At 35.6% G+C, this 19,805-nt stretch overlaps 1 protein-coding gene, 1 non-coding gene and 1 pseudogene across 3 annotated transcripts in view; 1 reads left to right on the top strand and 2 right to left on the bottom strand.

Annotated features, from left to right (window-relative positions):
- ARID4A (AT-rich interaction domain 4A) overlaps positions 1–19,595 on the bottom strand; it is a 63,753-nt gene extending 44,158 nt beyond the window's left edge. Inside the window, exons 1-8 of one of the 2 annotated variants that reach the window (XM_045822737.1) lie at positions 19,397–19,595; positions 18,278–18,334; positions 16,269–16,379; positions 15,343–15,408; positions 14,062–14,152; positions 7,023–7,102; positions 6,844–6,938; positions 5,450–5,582 (exon numbers count right to left, since the gene is read on the bottom strand). In XM_045822737.1, coding sequence (XP_045678693.1) covers positions 5,450–5,582; positions 6,844–6,938; positions 7,023–7,102; positions 14,062–14,152; positions 15,343–15,408; positions 16,269–16,379; positions 18,278–18,283 — 582 coding nt within the window. In that variant the 5' untranslated portion in view covers positions 18,284–18,334; positions 19,397–19,595. Of the gene's footprint in view, positions 1–5,449; positions 5,583–6,843; positions 6,939–7,022; positions 7,103–14,061; positions 14,153–15,342; positions 15,409–16,268; positions 16,380–18,277; positions 18,335–18,438; positions 18,670–19,396 lie in introns of those variants that run through there. The other variant, XM_045822738.1, reaches the window with a different exon arrangement.
- LOC123808999 lies at positions 13,397–13,508 on the bottom strand. The gene has a single exon (XR_006783880.1). It is a non-coding gene; the product is annotated as a U6 spliceosomal RNA (small nuclear RNA).
- On the top strand, positions 17,522–17,632 carry LOC123809092 (annotated as a pseudogene).
- Positions 19,596–19,805: the final 210 nt, after the last annotated feature.

Raw genomic sequence — 19,805 nt, 5'->3', positions numbered from 1 at the left:
AGAATTTACCCTAAATCAAATAGTAACTCATTTATGGTCCAAAAATAAAGTGATGAAAATTTGGCATATTATAATTTTTAAAAATATACCTGAATCAGAATCTATTTTGAAATAAACATCTAGCTTGCCAGAGTTCCGGCCAAGATGGAGGTGTAGGTAGAAACCCTTCACCTCCTCCCACAATCAAAAGGAGGATAACAACCAATCTAAAATCAATAAACAACCGGAAGTGCCAGAAAATCAAACTGCGTGGAACTGCAACAACCAAGGAATTAAAGAAAAAGTCAAACAGAACAACCGAACCGGTAAGAACCCCAGGCAAAGCAGAGGACTTGCAGTCAGGGCTGGCTGCAGCAAGGGGGTGGACCCCACAGGTGCATCTGGGTGAAGGCGAAACTGAGACTCAAGAGCTGATTGTGGACTCCAGAGGTTGCCGCAGTGGGAGAAGCTCCAAGTCTCACACTAGAGAGTTCATTGGAAGGTGCACTACAGACGAGCAGGTGCACTGTTCCCTCTCTGGCCCCTCCCCCACAGGCAGCATCTCAGAGCAGCAAGGAGGGTTGCCCTGCCCTGGTGAATACCTAAGGCCCCGCCCCCTTACAACTTAACAGGGGCCCTGAGAAAAGAAATAGGGCCCAAATGAAAGAGCAGAGCAAAACCTCAGAAAGAGAGCTAAGTGATGAGGAGATAGTCAACCTATCTGATGGAAAATTTAAATCCCTGGTAATCAAAATGCTTACAGAACTGATTGAGCTTGGTTGAAAAATGAAAAAACAAATGAAAGATACCCAAAATGAAATAAAGCAAAATATTCAGGGAACCAACAGTGACAGGAAGGAAACCAGGACTCAAAGTAATGATTTGGAACAAAAGGAAGAAATAAACATCCAACTGGAACAGAATGAAGAAATAAGACAAAAAAATGAAAAGAGACTTAAGAACCTTTGGGACAACCTGAAATGTTCCAATATCTGAATTATAGGGGTGCCAGAAGGGGAAGAACAGCAGCAAGAAATTGAAAACCTATTTGAACAATGAAGGAAAACTTCCCCAATCTGGTGAAGGAAACAGACTTCTAGGAAGTCTAGGAAGCTCAGAAAGTCCCAAAAAAGTTGGACCCAAAGAGGAACACACCGAAGTACATCATCATTAAGTTACTCAAGATTAAAGATAAGGAGAGAATCCTAAAAGCAACAAGAGGAAAGGAAACAGTTACCTACAAAGGAGTGCCCATCAGACTATCATCTGATTGCTCAAAAGAAACCTTGCAGACAAGAAGGGGCTGGAAAGTATTTGAAGTCATGAAAGGCAAGGACCTATATCCAAGATTACTCTATCCAGCAAAGCTATCCTTTAGAATGGAAGGACAGATAAAGTGCTTCCCAGATAAGGTCAAGTTAAAGGAGTACATCATTACCAAGTCATTATTATATGAAATGTTAAAGGAATTTATCTAAGAAAAAGAAGATTAAAAATATGAACAGTAAAATGACAACAAACTCATAACTATCAACAAATGAACCTAAAAGAAAAACAACAAAAACAAAAACTAAGCAAACAACAAGAATAGGAACAGAATCAGAGAAATGGACATCACATGGAGGGATTTCAGTGGGGAAGGTACAGGGAAGAAGCATAATTAAGAGGCTTAAAATAGGCAAAAATAAAAATGTTACAGGAAACAGCAAATTCAAAGAACTTATACATACAACCCATGAACATGAACTAAGGAGGGGCAATGCCAGAGGGTTGGGGGGGTACAGGGCAGAGTGGGGATAAAGGGGGAAAATTGGGAAAACTGGAATAGCATAATCAAGAAAAAATACTTAAAAAAAAAACACACCTAAGTTCCTTTTCTTATCAGGGCATGTACAATTTTTAGTAATTAATCCAAATCTGAGAAAATCTGAGTAAAGAACTTTTTAACTTAAAAAAATAACAAATGCCTTAACATTAGTAAATAACTATTCATATATTTTATATATAATTTAGCATTTTTAAGAGATTAAAGTCTACTGATAAATAGCAAAAATGTATCTGCTCATTATCACCCCTAACACTAGTCCTTTTACTACAACCTAGTACCATTCACAAGACTTTGTTCAATGATGAAAATCTTCTATATCTGCATTGACTAATACAGTAGCACTGAACCACATGGGGCTGAGTGCTAGAAATGTGGCTAGTGCAACTTAGAGATTGAATTTTTAATTCTATTTAATTTTAAGTATTACATTTAAACTTTAATAGCCATATAGGGCTCATGGCTATCATATTAGACAGCATATACTCAGATAATTAAAAATTTTTGACAGTCATATCAGCTGTCTTAACAGCAAATGAAAGTAAATGTTTGTTAAATGCTAGTATTTATTAGATTTAATGTATTTGTGTGTCCTCAAGGAATTAAGAGTATGATAAAGTGGTAAACACAAAAAGAACACAATAAAGGGTAAACACAGTGATACTCTAGGCTCAGGATGATATGAAAACACTGTAGGAGGAAGATGCAACATAACCTGGGAAAGGAAAGGGTGTGTCAGTAAAGGCTTAAAATAAATCTTAAAAGATGATTAGGCACAGCCTAAAGCTTAATTATCTCACCTATGAGCCACTCTAATGGCCTCCAAATTGATTCCTGTCATCTCCAGTCTTTCAACAACAATTTAACATGCCATTTCCTCATTAACATTCTTAAACATGCAGCTCAAATAATGTCACTTTTCTGTAAAATTCTGTGCAGAATTATGTCCAAATTCCTTAGATGAACTTTTTGTTTTAAATCCTCACCCAAGGATATGTTGATTTTTAGAGAGAGAGGAAGGTAGAGGGTGGGTGGCATAGGTGGAAGGGTGCGGGGGAGGGAAGGAGAAAGAAACATGAGAAACATCAATGGCCACCTCTTGCACACACCTGGATGTGGGCTCGAACCCACAACCCAGGTATATGCCCTGACTAGGAACTGAACCCATAACCTTTTGGTGTACATGACTATACTTCACCAATTGAGCCAACCTAAATGAACTTTTCAAGACTCTTCAGCACTATATCCAAACTATCTTCCCATTCCTACTATTACTCCCATACTCACAACGAAATGGATTCTGAGATCAAACAGTTCCATGAACAAACCCCTTGCTTTTTCGCTTTTATTTATGTTGTTGCTTCTACGGAAATCCTCCAGTGAGACACTGCTTACTAATTTTAAACCCTTCAAGGCTCAATTCAAAAGTACCTGATTCATAAATGCATTCTGGCTTTTCTCTAAATAGATGTAACCTCCCAGGACAAATCATATTATGGAACATATACTATTTTATATTGTAGTTACTTGGATTATTCTCTGTATTAGACTATAAAATCATCAAATTTAGATTGGTGTTTTACTCATCTTTTATTTTTCTATCACCTGATAAATCATAAATGTTGATAAAAAAATTATTTTTTTCTAAATCTCTTGGCAAATTATGACCTGAATATTCTGAATCCAAACCAATTTCCTTATTTGCCTGTACAAGTGAATGATTCAAAAGATTTTCAGACTTTTCCTATGTAAAGTAAATCTATTACATAGGAACTGAGTAATGTATTTACATGTACAAAGGACCCTAAAAAGAAATAGCCTAAGTTCTCCAAAAGATTCTAATCTAATTTGGGATACATTTTTGTGCCAAAATTATTACTAGAGATGTGAATGACATCAAAACTCAGAAAAGCCCTGGCTGATATGGCTTGGTGGGTTAGGCATTGTCCTGCAAACTGAGGGGTCGCTGGTCCAATTCATGATCAGGGCACAGGCCTGGGTTGCGGGCTGAGCACCCCTATTGGGGTCGTGCCACAGGCAACTGGTCAACGTATCTCTCCTTCTCTTTCTCCCTTCCCTTCTCTCTAAAAATAAATAGATAAAGTCTTAAAAAACAAACAAACACCCAAAGCTCAGAGAAAACAGGTATATTTATGTTAGTGTTTAGGGGAAATTGCAAAAAAGGTCAGACTTGGGTGGGATCTTAAGAAATATTTTAGAAGGGAGAAATAAGAAAAGTGTAGACAGGTTATTACCAAGTATTAATGATGCTTCTCATGAAATGAATCTCTTGTCCATCCATTCTTCTTATTCCTTCTCCCCGTAACCAAAGATAAATTTTTTCTACCAACCCATCTAAGACTTGCATTTCCAGAGCCTGGGTGTACTTTTTCCTTCCCTAGTACTCCCTGTCTTGTTCCAGTGTCTGCACCATGTTTTTAAAATTACAATGTAATTGCCCTGGCCAGGCAGCTCCATTTGTTGAAGCATTGTCCCAATAGTCAAGGTATAGGTTCTACCCTTGAATAGGGCACATACAAGGATCAACCAATGAATGTATAAATAAGTGAAACAACAAATTGATGTTTTTCTCTCTTAAAAAAAAGAAAAAGAGAGAGAGAGGAAAAAAACCCATCACCAACAAAAAAAGACGCTCATTGCCCTGACCAGTGTGACTCAACTACTGGTTGTTGTCCAGTAAGGCAGAAGGTCATTGGTTCGATTCCCAGTCAGGGTACAATCCTGGGTTGTGGGTTCAGTCCCTAGCTGGGATGCATGTAAAAGGCAACCAATCCATGTTTCTCTCTCACATCAATGTTTCACTCCCTTGCTTCTACTTCCCTTCCCGTCTCTAAAAATAAATAAATAAAAATCTTGAAAAAAAAAAAAAACCCTCATTAATTTAAAATAAACAAAATTACAATACAATTTTGATTTACTATGCAACTTCTTTTAGCATATAGTGAGCTTGTGTTTCAAGTCTCATGCCTCTCTCTCTTGCAGGGAACTTGGAATAAACCTGAACGCACTGCAGATCCCCAGTAAATACTAGTGCTTTAAAGCAGGGGTAAAGGCTTGGAGGAGTGAAGTATCTTACAGAAGGAGTACTTAAGAAAGAACACGAGTAAAAGAGAGAGCTTACTCTGGGAATGGGAATGGGAAAGGGCTAGAGATGGCCTCAAATACTAATTTAAGAAAGCATAATTGATTCATTAGGCAGAGTCAGTGAAGGTTTTTGTTTTGTTTTGTTTTGTTTTAAATTGGGACTATCATGATTAAATCTCTAAAGAAGTTACTGCTAGAAAACTAATCTAAATTTAGTAAAAAAATAATAATCAAGTTAAGGGAATTTGGAGGGAGTTACTACAGATCAGGCATAAAGCAGTAATGAAAATAGGAAAAAAGACCACTAACACATTTTAAAGGAACAATCGAAAGATCCCAATAAATAACCCACTATAGAGAATTAAAGAAAGGAAATAAAAGAAGAAAGTGAAGTATGTGGGACCTAAGTATGGTTGCTAATTTTGCAATAAAGTCCAAAGTAAGTTTGTGTAATACTTTCAAAATATTTCAAATGCTTCCTAAAAATCCATATAAAACAAATACATTAAATGGTTAACTTTAGAAAGAAACCTTACTTACCAAAGCAGGATACCATTCAGTCTTCTCAGAAGCAGATACTACACTTACAACTTTTCCTAGTAATTCATCATTGAGACGTCGTTTATCTTCATCCTCCTCTTCACTAGTTTCTTCTTCTTTTTCATCTTCATTACTAAAGTTAGAATAACTTCATCATGATCTTAACACAAACCATTTTTGATACCGTCAGAATGGTACAAATTTAACATAAATAGTGTCATTTCTAATCTGGACTACCCCAGAATAAAAGCCTTTTTATTCTTATTAGGACTGAAGAGCTGGATACTTCTTGGCCCCACAGAAGTGGTCCTGAGCTGTCCATGGTAACCCTGAGTCCATTTCACCAGATCAGCGAGGACACAGGCTCTCCAGCCAACCACCCTAATTATGTCACCATTAAGTACTTACTTTACCATATACATTTTTTAAGAGACTGCCCTTCAACTTTTTAATGTATGCCAGATGATGTAACTCTAATTTTCTAACAGGTTATGAAAAGATCTCATTAAAATACACTCAAGGGTTTATTTAGACAACCTCTCTGGATAACTAAACAATGAGACAAACCTGTGCTAAGGAACAATGTATAGAACAACTGGCCTGTACTCTTCAAAAATGTCAGTGTCACAAAAAGACAAAAAAAAAAAAAAAAGGCTGAAGAACTTTCCCAGATTAAAGGAGAATTAAAAATCATATAAACTAAATGCAATGCACGATCCTGGATTGCATCCTGGAATCAGGGGATGCTATATTTGAGGCAATTGGAGAGATCTGAAATATGAAGTATATATTATTAGATAACAGTATTCTATCATGTTAAATTTGCTGAATTTGGTAATTGTACTCTGGTTATTTAAGAAAATGTCATTGTTCTGTCACAGGTAAAGTATTTAAGGGTAAAAGGTCATGATGCATGCACCTTCCTCTTAAATGGTTCAGCCAACTAAAATTAGTATTATTAAATAAAAATAATTAATATGTATCTATAAAGAGAGGGGATGATGACAGATATGCCAAAAATGTTAATAATTAGTGAATCTAGATGAGATATGAAAGTTTATTGTATATTCTTAAAAATTTTAAGTTTGAAATGTTTTTGAAATAAAAAGATTAAAAATATACATATAGTCATTTAATAGGGGAAAATCGTCATATCGATTATATTTTTGGCAAAGTAACTCAAAACAAAAATAACCTCTTTGAAAAAGGAGTTGTGATAATTACTGGACAAAGCAATGGGAAAAATTAAGAACAAGGTGGACTCAGTGATATGTCTAACATAAGAATACAAGATACTATTGAAAAGTTACCCAAACAGATTTAGCCATACTAGAAAAGTTATCTGCTTAATGTTATAATAATTACTGTAATTTACTGTATATGATAATACTCACATAGGAAGAGAGGACCTCCTTCCTCTATTTGTCTTCTTTGCAATTACTGGAGTTCCAAAATGCTCTGGATTTGTTAATGGAAGCTGGTCAAGTGTCTAGATAAGAAACACATACATTAAATCACATGTTGCTCTACCTGAGTAGCCTTTGTTCAACCCCAAAAGTCCATGTCCCCCTACCTCACTCTCAGCAAAGTGTCTCTCTCCTTTTAGGCAAAGTGAGGTGCGTCTCAATGTTCTCTCATCACCATCATCAAACACTACAATAAGCAAAAGAGAAAAAATTTATGCCCACAAATAAAAATTTAACTGCACAGAATACTATTATTGCTATTTATCTAGGGTTTAATATTTGCAAGAACCATTATTTGTTATTTTTCAAAACCTTTTAAAATGTACAAAGCACATTTTCATTCTATAACAAACAAACAGGCACTAAACAAACAGATCAAGAGGCTGTCCCCAAATACTTAAGTGTCTACATTCCATTTTTCAGCTTCTAACACCACAGAACCACCTTCTTAAACCATCAGCAATATATTCGAAGGACAGATATTAAATTACCTCTACTCCTAGATGAATGAGCAAAAACTTGGTTAAAAAAAAGAAGTATTATGGGTTTTTTCAAGTTATCAATGGAGTATCTCTAACTTTAAGAAACTTTTGATAATGATGTTGGATTATTCTACTGCTTCTACTTATTTGTATGATAACCTGCTATAGCAGATTCTAAAGTCGTAAGATTCAACTTTTGTCTTTTAGTAGAAGAGGATGTAAGAAGTTTAGACATAAATGTTAAAATGAGGAAATAATCAGAAGGATGAAATTTTTTAAAAAATTAAAAAATAAATGAAAATTACATGTAAGTTTTCTCTAAAGCTTTTACTTCTACTATAGTTTTTAGCTTTGGCTGATGTGGCTTATTGGACTGAGCACCTGCCTGCAAACTGAAAGGCCACCAGTTCAATTCCCCTTCAGGGCACATGCCTGAGTTGCACACCATAGTTGGAGGGGTGCAAGGAGCAAAGATCCACGTATCTCTCCATCTTTCTCCCTCTTTTCCCCCTCTCTAAAAATAAACAAATAAAATCTTAAAAAAAGGGAAAGTAACATAATAGTTTTTGAAAATCATACTTCTTGAAAACTATGTCCAAATATTTCAAGGAAATCGGGGTAAAAAATTTAACAACTAGTGTTTATATATAGCTAGCTTTATTATTTTGATAATTTTATAGGCTTAATTTTTCAGAAATGTACTGATTTTTAAAACTTTTACAGAGATTTTTTAAAAATGTTCTCAGAAGATACTTGACTGCCCAGTGCTATGAGGAAATAAAATATAAGATGGAATCCTTACCTCAGAAACTTAAAATGCAGACATATCAACAAATGTTTGTACATTTTATGAAAATAACACATACATGGGAAAAGCACATATATACAAAAATGTTTAAGATTTAACCTTATTTTCATAATTCTAGATGTTTTTCTATTCTAACAGAATAAGTTAGCGTTAAAAGAAAATTTTACATTACCTTGATTTAATAATATCTTACATCTTTTACCTTGTTATCTATACAATTACAATACTGGATTTTTAAAAAGGGTTGTTTTTATTGGCACCTTGCCTTCAAATCATAAACTTAATTTTTTACCCTAGAAACTTAATTATGTAGCAGCACTCAACTTCCTCAATATTTATCTACCTCAGTCAGTTTTTTTTAAACTAAAGACATCTAGTTTAGATTCTCTTACATGCAGCAGATAATGCAGAGACAAAAGCTCCTGAAGCACATATTCAAAGTAATAATCCCACAAATGTGGCTGTTTTATACACTATCAGTGATGCAGAAATTAATGACCACCTACAGACACCATGACAGTATAAGACAACACGCTTCATTCAACAATTACATCATTAATCTATACTTGATTAACAGTGCTCTAAACATTTGGATCAAAATTATGAGTTGCATAGTGTCTAATTTAATAAATAAACCATTGTTCTTTGTAAATCTCAAAATTGTAAAATTATCATACCAAACAAGATAATTCTTCACATTAGTGTTAATGTCCGTAAGTATGGTAAAGAATAAAATCTTACATGTTCCAACTGTCTTTAATGCCTACAATACTAAAGATGTTGACACTGGACATGGACATACATACTCATATACACACATTTAAGTAGAGGTGTGAGGAAGGAACATGAGAATGTAAGACCAGTTAATAATATCAAATCTATACAACAAATCTTTACCTCATTTTTAAAAAAGATGTTATTCATTTATTTTTAGAGAGGGGGGAATGGAGGGAGAAAGAGGGAGAGAAACATAAATGTGTGGTTGCCTCTCATGCACTCCCAACTTGGAACCTGACCCGCAACCGAGGCATGTGCCCTGACTTGGAATTGAACCAGTGACCCTTTGGTTCACAGGCCGGCGCTCAATCCACCGAGTCACACCAGCCAGGGCTTTACCTCAGTTTTTTTTATCATTAATCATTCCACTGGTCATATTTTACCACAAGTAAAATTAATGTTAAGAACAAGTGGAACTTCTCAAAAAGGGATTGTGGTACAAACAAGAATTTTATAGCTTTATATAGGAACAAAGAAAAACAGTATGAGACTTTTTTTTTAATTCATACAACTATACAAACTGTGCATTTGAGTACTTTATACAAGTTTGTTAAGCCATGTAACTTCTCAAGATTTTCTGCAAGACAAATAGAAAATCCAGCAACACAAGGGACCAATTAATCATGACATCCCTGGTTATCAAAATCATGCAGTTCCATCTACAAGAAGTTTTCTTCATAACTTCTAAGAATCATTTAAAAGAATATAAAATTTGTTGGCATTGAAGAGTGACTCTGGCATTTTGATAATAATTAACTGGTTTCTATAACAAATTTAACTTAAGTTGAAGATGTATACCACAGCATACCAAGAGAATAAAAGTAAGACTATTAGGATTTAGTAATTCTCTGGAATTGCTTACTCTTGCAAAAAGTGGTATTTAAATAGGTTATTCATTGAGTGCAACAGAACAGATACAATATAACAAAAGTAGTATCTCTGTTATTATGTTACATATAAACACTAAAACCTAATTTGAGAAAAATGATAAAGCCCAGACTCTCTTGATTAACATTAATCATTCTTGGCAAAATAATGCCAATGCAAAAAAATATACAAAGCCTAACCCTAAAATGTTAGAATTCAAAGAAAAAAACAACAAAGATCTGATCTAACTACTAAAATACAAAAAATCTACCTGTTATCATAATGCTGTTAGATGCTGGAAGATAGTAACAGAATTACAGTAAATTAACTTTATTTACCCACTATATAATTGGCTATCACTTATTAGCTGCTTCTATGTCCTGATCCTCACAGCAGCCTCTGCAAGATAGGAATCACTATCTTTTACAGACAAAGAAACGGAAAAGCAAAATGTTAATCAATGAGGTACAATTTAGTTAAGGATGATCAAAATGCATAATAAATAGGTATGAAGCAAAGGCATAAAATGAACATGAAAAGCAAGAATTCTGACTTTGGAATAATAAGTATTATCATTATGTCTGTGTATTATGATTACAATTAACAAACTATTTCACAAAATGGAATAAAAACTTTAAAATTAAAAATATACACACAGCCTGTTACTCATAAAATCATGAACAAGAACTACATAAGTCCCTCAACAACTAAGGTCAAAAACTTCAGGAACCTGGAAACTTAAGAAATTAACATTTAAATGTCTGATTAACAAAATATGGGAATGCTCAGTCTTATGGAAGGCTGTTTAAACAATGAGTTAAAGCCTATCACAGGATTGAATAGATTTCTTTTGTTGTTTAGTATTTTTTTCTTATTTAAGTCAGTGGAATAACCACCTACTTTTGAAAACGATTTATGGTTGCTTTGGTTATAAGAAAATTTGTCAGAAGAGGCTCCAACTAAATTAAAAGCCTTATAACTCTGCATGCAGCACATTCCAAAAAAGTCAGTCCATTCACCAGTTGAATCTAAACTAGAAATTCCACGAGATGATATAACTGATGTGCAAAACAGTAACTATAAGGCATGAAAAAAATTAAGAATTTTAAAAATAATTTGTCACAAAAATATATAAACTCTCAAGTAGATTTCAGTATTGGTTCACAACGGTCTAAACTACATATTCTAAACTACAGTATTTAAACAGCATTTTTCCCTTATTTTTCAAATTCGATGTTATTTTCATATTCAAAAAAGTAAAAGATGAGCACTTTTAGAATGTCTAATTGACAGTTGTATTTACCAGATGTTAATGGCAACGTTCAAGTGTAGATATAAAATCTATTCCCAATTTTGATACTTCGGAATGACAGGAGAGATAACAACACACTTCCATACACTACAAATTCCTTATCTTTAATGCAAGGAAAAGAACTGCCAAATGCATAAACCATGCTAGGATGCACTGTTTTATGATACGAGAGAGGAAATATTTTCAAGGTTCAAAAAACAAAAAGTCCAGTGCTGGAGCTATTTATTGCTCAACATTAAGAGGTAAGCTACTATTAAATTTTTAAAAGTTGAGTTATAGTAGTTCTAAAACCTCCTCTAAAATTGATTATTCAACTATAATAGGAATAATTAATAAATGTATTACATAAAGTTGATATCCCTGACTCATTGTTAACTTTTGATCTCCAGTGATCATTAATTCGTATTTTATCCAAACCAGCAGATATCCTTTGTTTTGTTTTTAATAATCTGATAATTTCAAGATCTCTTTTTAAAGTCATAATGAACATTCATACTTTGTGTAACTTTCTGTTTCTACCTATACAACACTATGAACTAGAAATCAAGAAAAATTGCAGAAAAGAGCAATTAAACCCAAGAGGTAGTAGGAACTCAATTAAAGAAAAATATAGGAAGTCCCCGACCTCTAAGAAATTATTTTATTTTGCCATCTCTTAAGGTCATTATATTCAAAGCATTCTTTATGTGGTCTACATTCCTCAATACCTAAACATTCTTTACAGGAGAGTGCTACATTGAATATACTTAAGTAAATAATGCCTCTTAATGCCTTAAATTGTTTAGGTCATTCTCTCTCATTAGACAGGTACAAAAATTTAAATATTTAATTTTTTCTCTTGAATAAATATCTGTTTGTCCAAGTATGGTTTGTTTTTCCAAGTGCATTGTAGCTACATTAAATTCAGCCATTGTGCATATAAAAAGAAAATGTCTTGGGTTGCCACCCCCAGATCTACTAAATTAGAGATTTGGGATCCTCAAACCTCATTTTTTAAACAAGCACCAAGTGATTCTTATGTACACTAATGATTGTGATATGTGAATTATATGCAATTACAATTCTAAGCTCTTTGAGAACAATTATACAATTTCTTCTGTAATTACTCATCATAGAAAATCACCATAGAGAATGCTCAGTAGCAACTTGTTCTTAGAAATGCTAAAATGTCTTTCATGTGAAGAGTAGAGATTGCTATTCATAATTTAAGGATTATTGTAGGGTCCAGAAACCAAGAATACGAAAACCTGAAAAGTATTGCTTCTGCAGAAGCGTGAGCACTGTATCAGTAAAACTACACAAGTATGGTGAATGCAACCTTGATATTGGGTACCAAATACAAAGCAGTATTAGTATTTTAACTTTCCTCATATAATTCCCCATGATTCTGAACATATCAACTCCTGTAAATTTTACCACTGCCTTTTTTATATAGCAAAACTGTATTTAATCTAGAAAAGTTAACATTAGTTTAATTTTTAAATCTCTAACAACTACCAATAACCACAACTAAGCTTCCTAAAAATACGTAGTTTAGAATAATAGACCATTGTGAACCAATACCAACTTCTAGGTCCAGGAATAAAAATGTCAGAGGCCCTGGCCAGGAAGCTCAGTTGGTTAGAGCACTGTGCTGATACACCAAGGTTGTGGGTTCAATCCCCAGCCAGACAGCATAAAAGAATCAACTGATAAAAGCATGGATAAGTGGGAGAACAAATAAGAGAGTGTTCTCTCTCTCTTTAAATCAATTAAAAAATTTTTTAATGGATAGAAAATAGTAGTTAAGTACTGTAAATCACTAGTAATACTAAAAAATCCCCAAGCAGTACAATTTTTAACCAAAGCGTGTTCTTCACAGCTTTGACCATCAACTGGAGATGAAAAAAACTAAAAGTAAAGCTAAGGGCCACGTCTCTTCCTTCTACAAGGAAACTACAACACTATCATTACTATTTATATCAAGACATAATGTAAAAACCAAACAGTGCTATACATTTTCAGTGTAAAACCAAGAATTGGATGTTATCCACAGGATTGTGTAGTTTGAAAGTACAGAGAGAAAATTTAGAAATGTTAATAGTTGATATTTTCATCACCATAATGACAGCAACTATGGAACTACATTTAGGTTTTAATTTATTTGTATCATGCCACTTGTTGCTACTCACTACAGTAAAGTATTTTTAAAGCTAGTATAAGCTTATGTATGGAACATAAGAGTGCATTCACATTAGTGGCATGTATCTTTGTTTCTTTCTCCATGTCATCCTTGCACAAGGGCCATGCTAATATTCTTTGTACCATTCCAATTTTAGTGTATGTAATGTGCTGCCAAAGTTATTATGTATATATCTTTCTTGAAAGGTGTTCGTAAAGAGCCCTCACTATACCCAATTTCAAAAATTAAACTACAATTACCTAGGCTTGAATCTACTCTGGTCAAAATATTTTTAGTCTTTAAATTCTATGTTAGCATCTACACTACCCTTATATAAAATAGGCCGCAATACAAAAAAAGATAGCAACTATTCAATCTTAATTGTAATTACAGAAAAAGTTTAAAAACCTGATTATTTATAATACTAAGTTGTATTGACTTTTCTTATGGAACAAAAATAACCATACTTTAACTTTTAGTTTCTTTTCAATTTAACTTTATTGAAAAGAAATATCAAGATAACCTGAGAAGTATATTCTTAGATGAAACAGCCACAAATGGCCAACTTATTATGAGATTTATTTTTGTTACTGGAAGGGTGCCATAATTTTAGCCAACTATATCAAGTAATTTGACAGGAAAGAATATGAATTCTTCTGCCAACAGAGTGATTCAGTGTATTTACAAAATAGAGGTATATGCAACTCTCAAATGGTTAAATTACTACTTAACTACTTACCCACAGTGTACCAACTAGCATCTGTCAACTTGCTGATAATAGCTTCCTGAAAAGATCCATCAGATGTCCTTGTTTCAACAATAGCTCCAACCTACAACACAAAATCAAAATTTCATTACCAAATTTAAACAAACCAAATCACTATTGTGTGCGTACCCCCCTCCCCCAAATCTTAGAATAATTCTAATTTTCATTGGCTTAAATCTTTATCACTCACAGTGCTCATGTATTTATTGTGCAATTTAAGCCCCTCTTTGGTATAAGGAAGGAAGCTATTATTACCCACACTTTACACACTGAAAACTGTGACTCAGAGAAAATAATTTGCAGAGTACAGGGTAGAACCCAGTTACTTAAGTCTTACTTCAGAGCTTTTCTACTATAACCCACCGTCTTAAAAAAAACAACAACTGTGGAATATAAGAACTGAAAAACCATATGACACTGCAAAATTAGCTCCAGTTTTCTTTCATAGAAATATTAGAGTCAGCATTTGTATTTAAGAGACCTTTTGTATTAAAGATTCACCTGGAAAGAGCATTGGACCAACTGAACTTCTTTCAGCTTCCAGACCTTTGTATACTAGATATTAACCAAAGTAGTACTCAGATATAACAAAGGTTACATAAACAAATGGCCAGAAATAAACAGAAAACATAAGTATCCATTCAACTGAATTAAGAAGTCAACATAGTTTACTTGGGAAGGTGGAAAGAAAAACACTAGATTCAGAGTTGTAATATTAGTATATTACTTAGCAAGCTAAACATATATGACAACAATATAAAAAACAAAATGGAGCATTCAATCCAAGAATTAAAAAAAGGCGGCTCAAAAAATCATGTTTTTATATATTAAATTATTATTTTGTAAGATGTTTAACATTCTTAAGGACACAGCCATTGTAGTATCATAGTTTATACCAATTATACAATATCACATTTGTATTTTTGTTCTCTGGTTAACCTTACAAAAATTTCAAACTGTTATCTACAGATGTAAAAAATCTCTAAGTAATGTATGAATTCACCATTTCAGATTTTATTGTTTTTTAAAGATTTTACTTATTTTAGAGAGAGGGGAAGGAGAACAGAAAGACAGGGAGAGAAACATCAATCAGCTCTCACACACCCCCAACTGGGGAGCTGACCCACAACCCAGGCATGTGCCCTGAATGGGTATCGAACTGCCAGCTTATGGTTTGCAGGCTAGAGCCCACCCCACTGAGCCACACCAGTCAGAGCTCATCATTTGAGATTTTAAACTGTAGAACATACATACTCTTAAAGGACCCTTTACTTGGTCATCTTGCACCAACTGTGTAGTATTATCCTGTTTCAGGAGTACCTGAAAAACATTTTTGCACAATTCATGTTACTTCTAAAACAATACATTTATGGTAACACTGTAACGTGTTTAATCTATGCTTTCTTAGTATCCTGTGGTTACTCCTGTTATAGTACTTATTACATTGCCTTTTATTTATGTTTATTATCTCTCTCATTAACTGTGAGCTCCTTGAAGGCTAGAGTCCTCCTTCATCACTGTGGGCCCAGCAGTTAGCAAATGTCAATGCATATTACAGGCATTTAATAAATGTTTGTTGAATTAATGAACTATAACTAAGATTATTAAAAACATTTGTATAGGAAAATTACTATAAGGAAACAAAAATTGTGAATAGTATTTCTGAGAGGTAAGCAATTGGCATTAATCCTTTGGTACATTGCTATATTTTAAGTTGTGTACAGGAATATGTTAACTTTTTTTCTGGTTATAAAAATGTCTTAAAAATAAAATTCCTAAATCATTTTAATGCTTTCTTCAAAACACAGTTCCCACTGTATTACTTTTCTAATCACTTGAAATTGTCTCAACGTAGACATTATGAAAAAGGAGAAATAGGTTATAGTCTAAGTAAGCACGATACCACAAATAGGAAAGATCCAAATGATAGGAAGTAACACGAACACGGTATTTTCATGCAAACATTTTGGAATAATTTCTCATTTTGAGTTCTTTATTTCTCAAATTTTAATGTGCCTTTCCTGTAGTTTTATATATAATGGTATTTTCACACAGTAATGAATTCAGTAAGTGAAGTGATGATTCAGTAAATAAACTGTTGATTTGCAGTCTCCCACCTCCCTGATACTTTTCAATCCAGACTTAATAAAGCTGTTGCATAAAAAGAAAAAAAAAATTACCTTAACTTTTACCAGCCTTTTCACAGTCTTAATTTTTGCCTCACAGAAGGCACCTCGGTACTTGGCACTTACATCAGTTCCCACTGTCAGGTAGGCAGGCTCATCCGCCGCCTGATGAAAGGAAGATAAAAAGTGAATTTCACTACTATTTTCCCCTACTCCAACCTCAAGTCTCATTAAAAGGTTGTGTTTAAAGTAATCAAAACAATTAACTCTAGTTGTTTAATATTACTGATAATTTGAAAATATCCCAAAGCAAACACTTTATTAACAATCCTCTATTTTATAAACTATATCCTGATTACATAAAACATTTTACATAGTAACTGAGTATCAGTAGGGAAATACAATAATATTTTTTATTCCAGAGACAAAATATTTCAACCATTTTACAATTTACTTAAGAAATTAAAAATAAGAAAAAACAAACAGAAACATATATACATATTAGGTACCTTGTAAAACTTTAAGTTATTCAATTATAGCTATAATACTTTGTTATTCAATTACATCCTCTGGAAAATTCTGTTTCCAAATTAAAATACAATGCTATTAAAATTAACACCAACAATACATAACTAAATGTTTATTAATATAGCTACATAAAGGCAACATCTTTCTGGATACAGTATAACTGTAGAGATAACAAATGGATTCAATCCTTTTGATAAAGAGAGCACTATTTGAAAAAAAATCATTGTCTAAAAGCTGCATTTTAAAGATTTAAGTCTGATGAATGCAGAGACATAAACTGATGGCTCAAGACTTGCAGCCCTACCAGTTTACCACACTACTCTTTTTGATATATATATATATATATATATATATATATATATATATATATGGCTTTGCTAAGAAATGTCTACTCTTAGGCAATCACCATAAAATACATTGAAAGGTGTGAGAAATTTCATTCTATGATTCATTTTGATCTTAACAATAGCAGAATGACTGCTATCTCAATCTGTCATTTTCCGTTCTTTTTTCTTCAAAAAGTATACTCATACAACTGTGATTCAATATTGCTAAGTACAAAAGTTACAGTGTACATTTTAGAGATATACTTTTAAGTAGAAAATAATTTTCATTTTCCAGTAAGGTTTTGCAAGTAACATTAAAGGTTATATGGGTCACTTCACAGAGATAAGAAAACAAGAGAAAATTTGGAAAAGAAAATGCTGTATTTTAGAACTTACTATCCTGAAACAGTAAACGACTAAGGAATCAAGTATCTTTTAAAGTTAGTGTACATAAAGACTATACTTTCAGGGATCATTTCTACAGTTCGTTACTATAGTTAGTGTATTTACAAATAATGCAAATTGAAAAGGAGTATCTTTAGCAAGTCAACACTGAACATCTGACTTGAAACATCCTATGCTACAACACTACAGACTGTTACACCTTCCTTTCCCTTTAAGCCTCACATATGTTTGCAAGATTAGTTGTCTTCAGAAGTATACATATATTTATTAGGTTGGCTATATTTAATCATATTTATTATAACAACTGAACTAGAACTATTAGTTTTAGTTCACCTTCAAATATTTTAGCCACAGAATTTCACTTTATCCCCAACAAGAATGATATCTCCCTTACACGATCACATATTGTTCCTTAGAAAATCACACTGACACTGGGGAAGAATAAAAATTTCAAAAAACTACCCCAAAGAACCAAAGCAGGACAAAAGCTTTACTTCTGCAAAGGTTGCTGCCAACACAGGAAGTGTTTAAAAATACTAGCCCAATGGACAACAATGGAAAGGCTGCAACAGCCTTTCCAAAGTGCTAACTGCTTCAGAGAGGGGCCGAAATGACTGCATTTAGACACAACGATCATTTCTCACCCATTCAATACGCCCTCCTTTTCAGAAAGCGCTGCTTAGTAGAGGAATCAATTTTGAGCAGCAAAAAAAAAAAAAAAAAAAAAGGCATTCTACACAGCACTAGCCTCTAGACAGGCTGTGTCCAGGGCACGAGGTTCACAGCGGCGATGACTCCACTTACCTTCATTTTTATTGGTGACCTATGGGGTTCCAGCTCAACCAGCTAAGTACTCCGTCGCTAGAACCATGGAGGGGAGAAAGACAAGCCAGAATCAGTCCAGAGGGGAGCGACTCGAGGAAAGAAAGTAAACAAATGCCAACGGGGAAGGGCAGAACCCTCACCAGCAATGGGATAAGAAGATCCCCTCCGAGGGTAACTGGGACACAGGGGCGGAGGGTGCAGCGAGAACGCCGCGGGCGCCTGTTCCTCCCTGGACTTCGCCAGCGGCCCACCGCGCCCCCGCCTCGCTCGCCACTTTGACCCGGAATGCTCAACTCGGATCCCCAGGACCAATCGCTCTGGAAAAGGACACGGCGCTGTCTGGGCTTCCCGTACTCCCCGATAGGCGCGGTCGCCCAGTCTTTGCTCGGCCGTCCCCCGGATACCCCGACTTCGGCCCGCGCCCCGCCTCCGCCGCTCGGCCCCCTTGGCCCGCCCCGGGCCCGCGGTGGCGGCAGCGGAGTGTCACGGCGCCATTGCTCTCCTTCCTCCGCTCTGCACCATGTCAGAAAGAAGCGCTTCTTCACCCGAAGTGGCACGGGCCGAGGCCTTCAGCGGGAAGCGCGAGGGTGAAGGGAGACCCGCGCAGAGGAAGGGGGCTGGGAGGGCGGAGAGGAGGAGGGAGGTGGCTCGGACAGTGTGTGGGAGGGGAGGGGAGCCGCACAGCGGCAGCCGCCGCCTCCTCCCAGCGCCCGCCTCAACTTTTTGTACAGCCCAAAGAGGTACCTGCCCCCGGCCTCTCGGGTCCTGCTACGGACTCCACACTGGAGGACGCACCGCGGAGTTGGGGGCCAGCTCCCCAAAGCAGCCCGCTCTTCACGGCACGGAAGCAAACTTAGCAGCGCAGCCAGCCCCACAGCCATTTTCCCGGGGAAGCGGCCGAGGCTGCGGCGGCGGTTCCCGCACTTGCTATAGCTGCTCCACTACTTGCTCCTTCCCCGGCGCTCAACGCACCGCTTGCCCAGCACCTCCTTCCCCACCTCAAAAGCTTCCGACTGCACTGGGACCCCAGGCAGAAGCAGCAGCTGCTACTGCCGTTTGGTCCATTCAGTATCCCCCACTTCCCTCCTCCCCACCTACCAACTGTGGATGAAGTGCGCGCTGTCAGCTCCCGAGGCCTCCGCCCCACGGACCACCACGGGCCCCCAGCTAGGCAGCACCACTCCTGACCGCGGCGGCAATTCCTGCGCCCGGTTCCCCACTCGTCCGATTTACTGCCACAATCCACCAAATAACAAGCTGTTGAGCAGGCTCGCTTCTACACGAACTCTCATTGGCTGCTCATGACGCCGAACCGCTTCAGATTGGAGATCGCTACCTGCCTTCCTCATTGGATGTGACTCTAAAACTTCACGGATTGGTGCGAAAAACAGCAGGTAGGACATCTTCCACTTATGATTGGCTGCTTCCGAGGTCTAACATTACTGGAGAATCAGATATTGAGTAAGCAAGTACTGAAAAAGGATTGGTAGGAAAGATTCCGGATGTG

Source organism: Phyllostomus hastatus, unplaced genomic scaffold, assembly GCF_019186645.2.
Source record: "Phyllostomus hastatus isolate PE091 unplaced genomic scaffold, TTU_PhHast_1.1 phas_scaffold_501, whole genome shotgun sequence".
NCBI lineage: Eukaryota > Metazoa > Chordata > Mammalia > Chiroptera > Phyllostomidae > Phyllostomus > Phyllostomus hastatus.
Note: the sequence above shows the minus strand (reverse complement) of the source record. Positions and strands in the feature narration are given on the sequence as shown.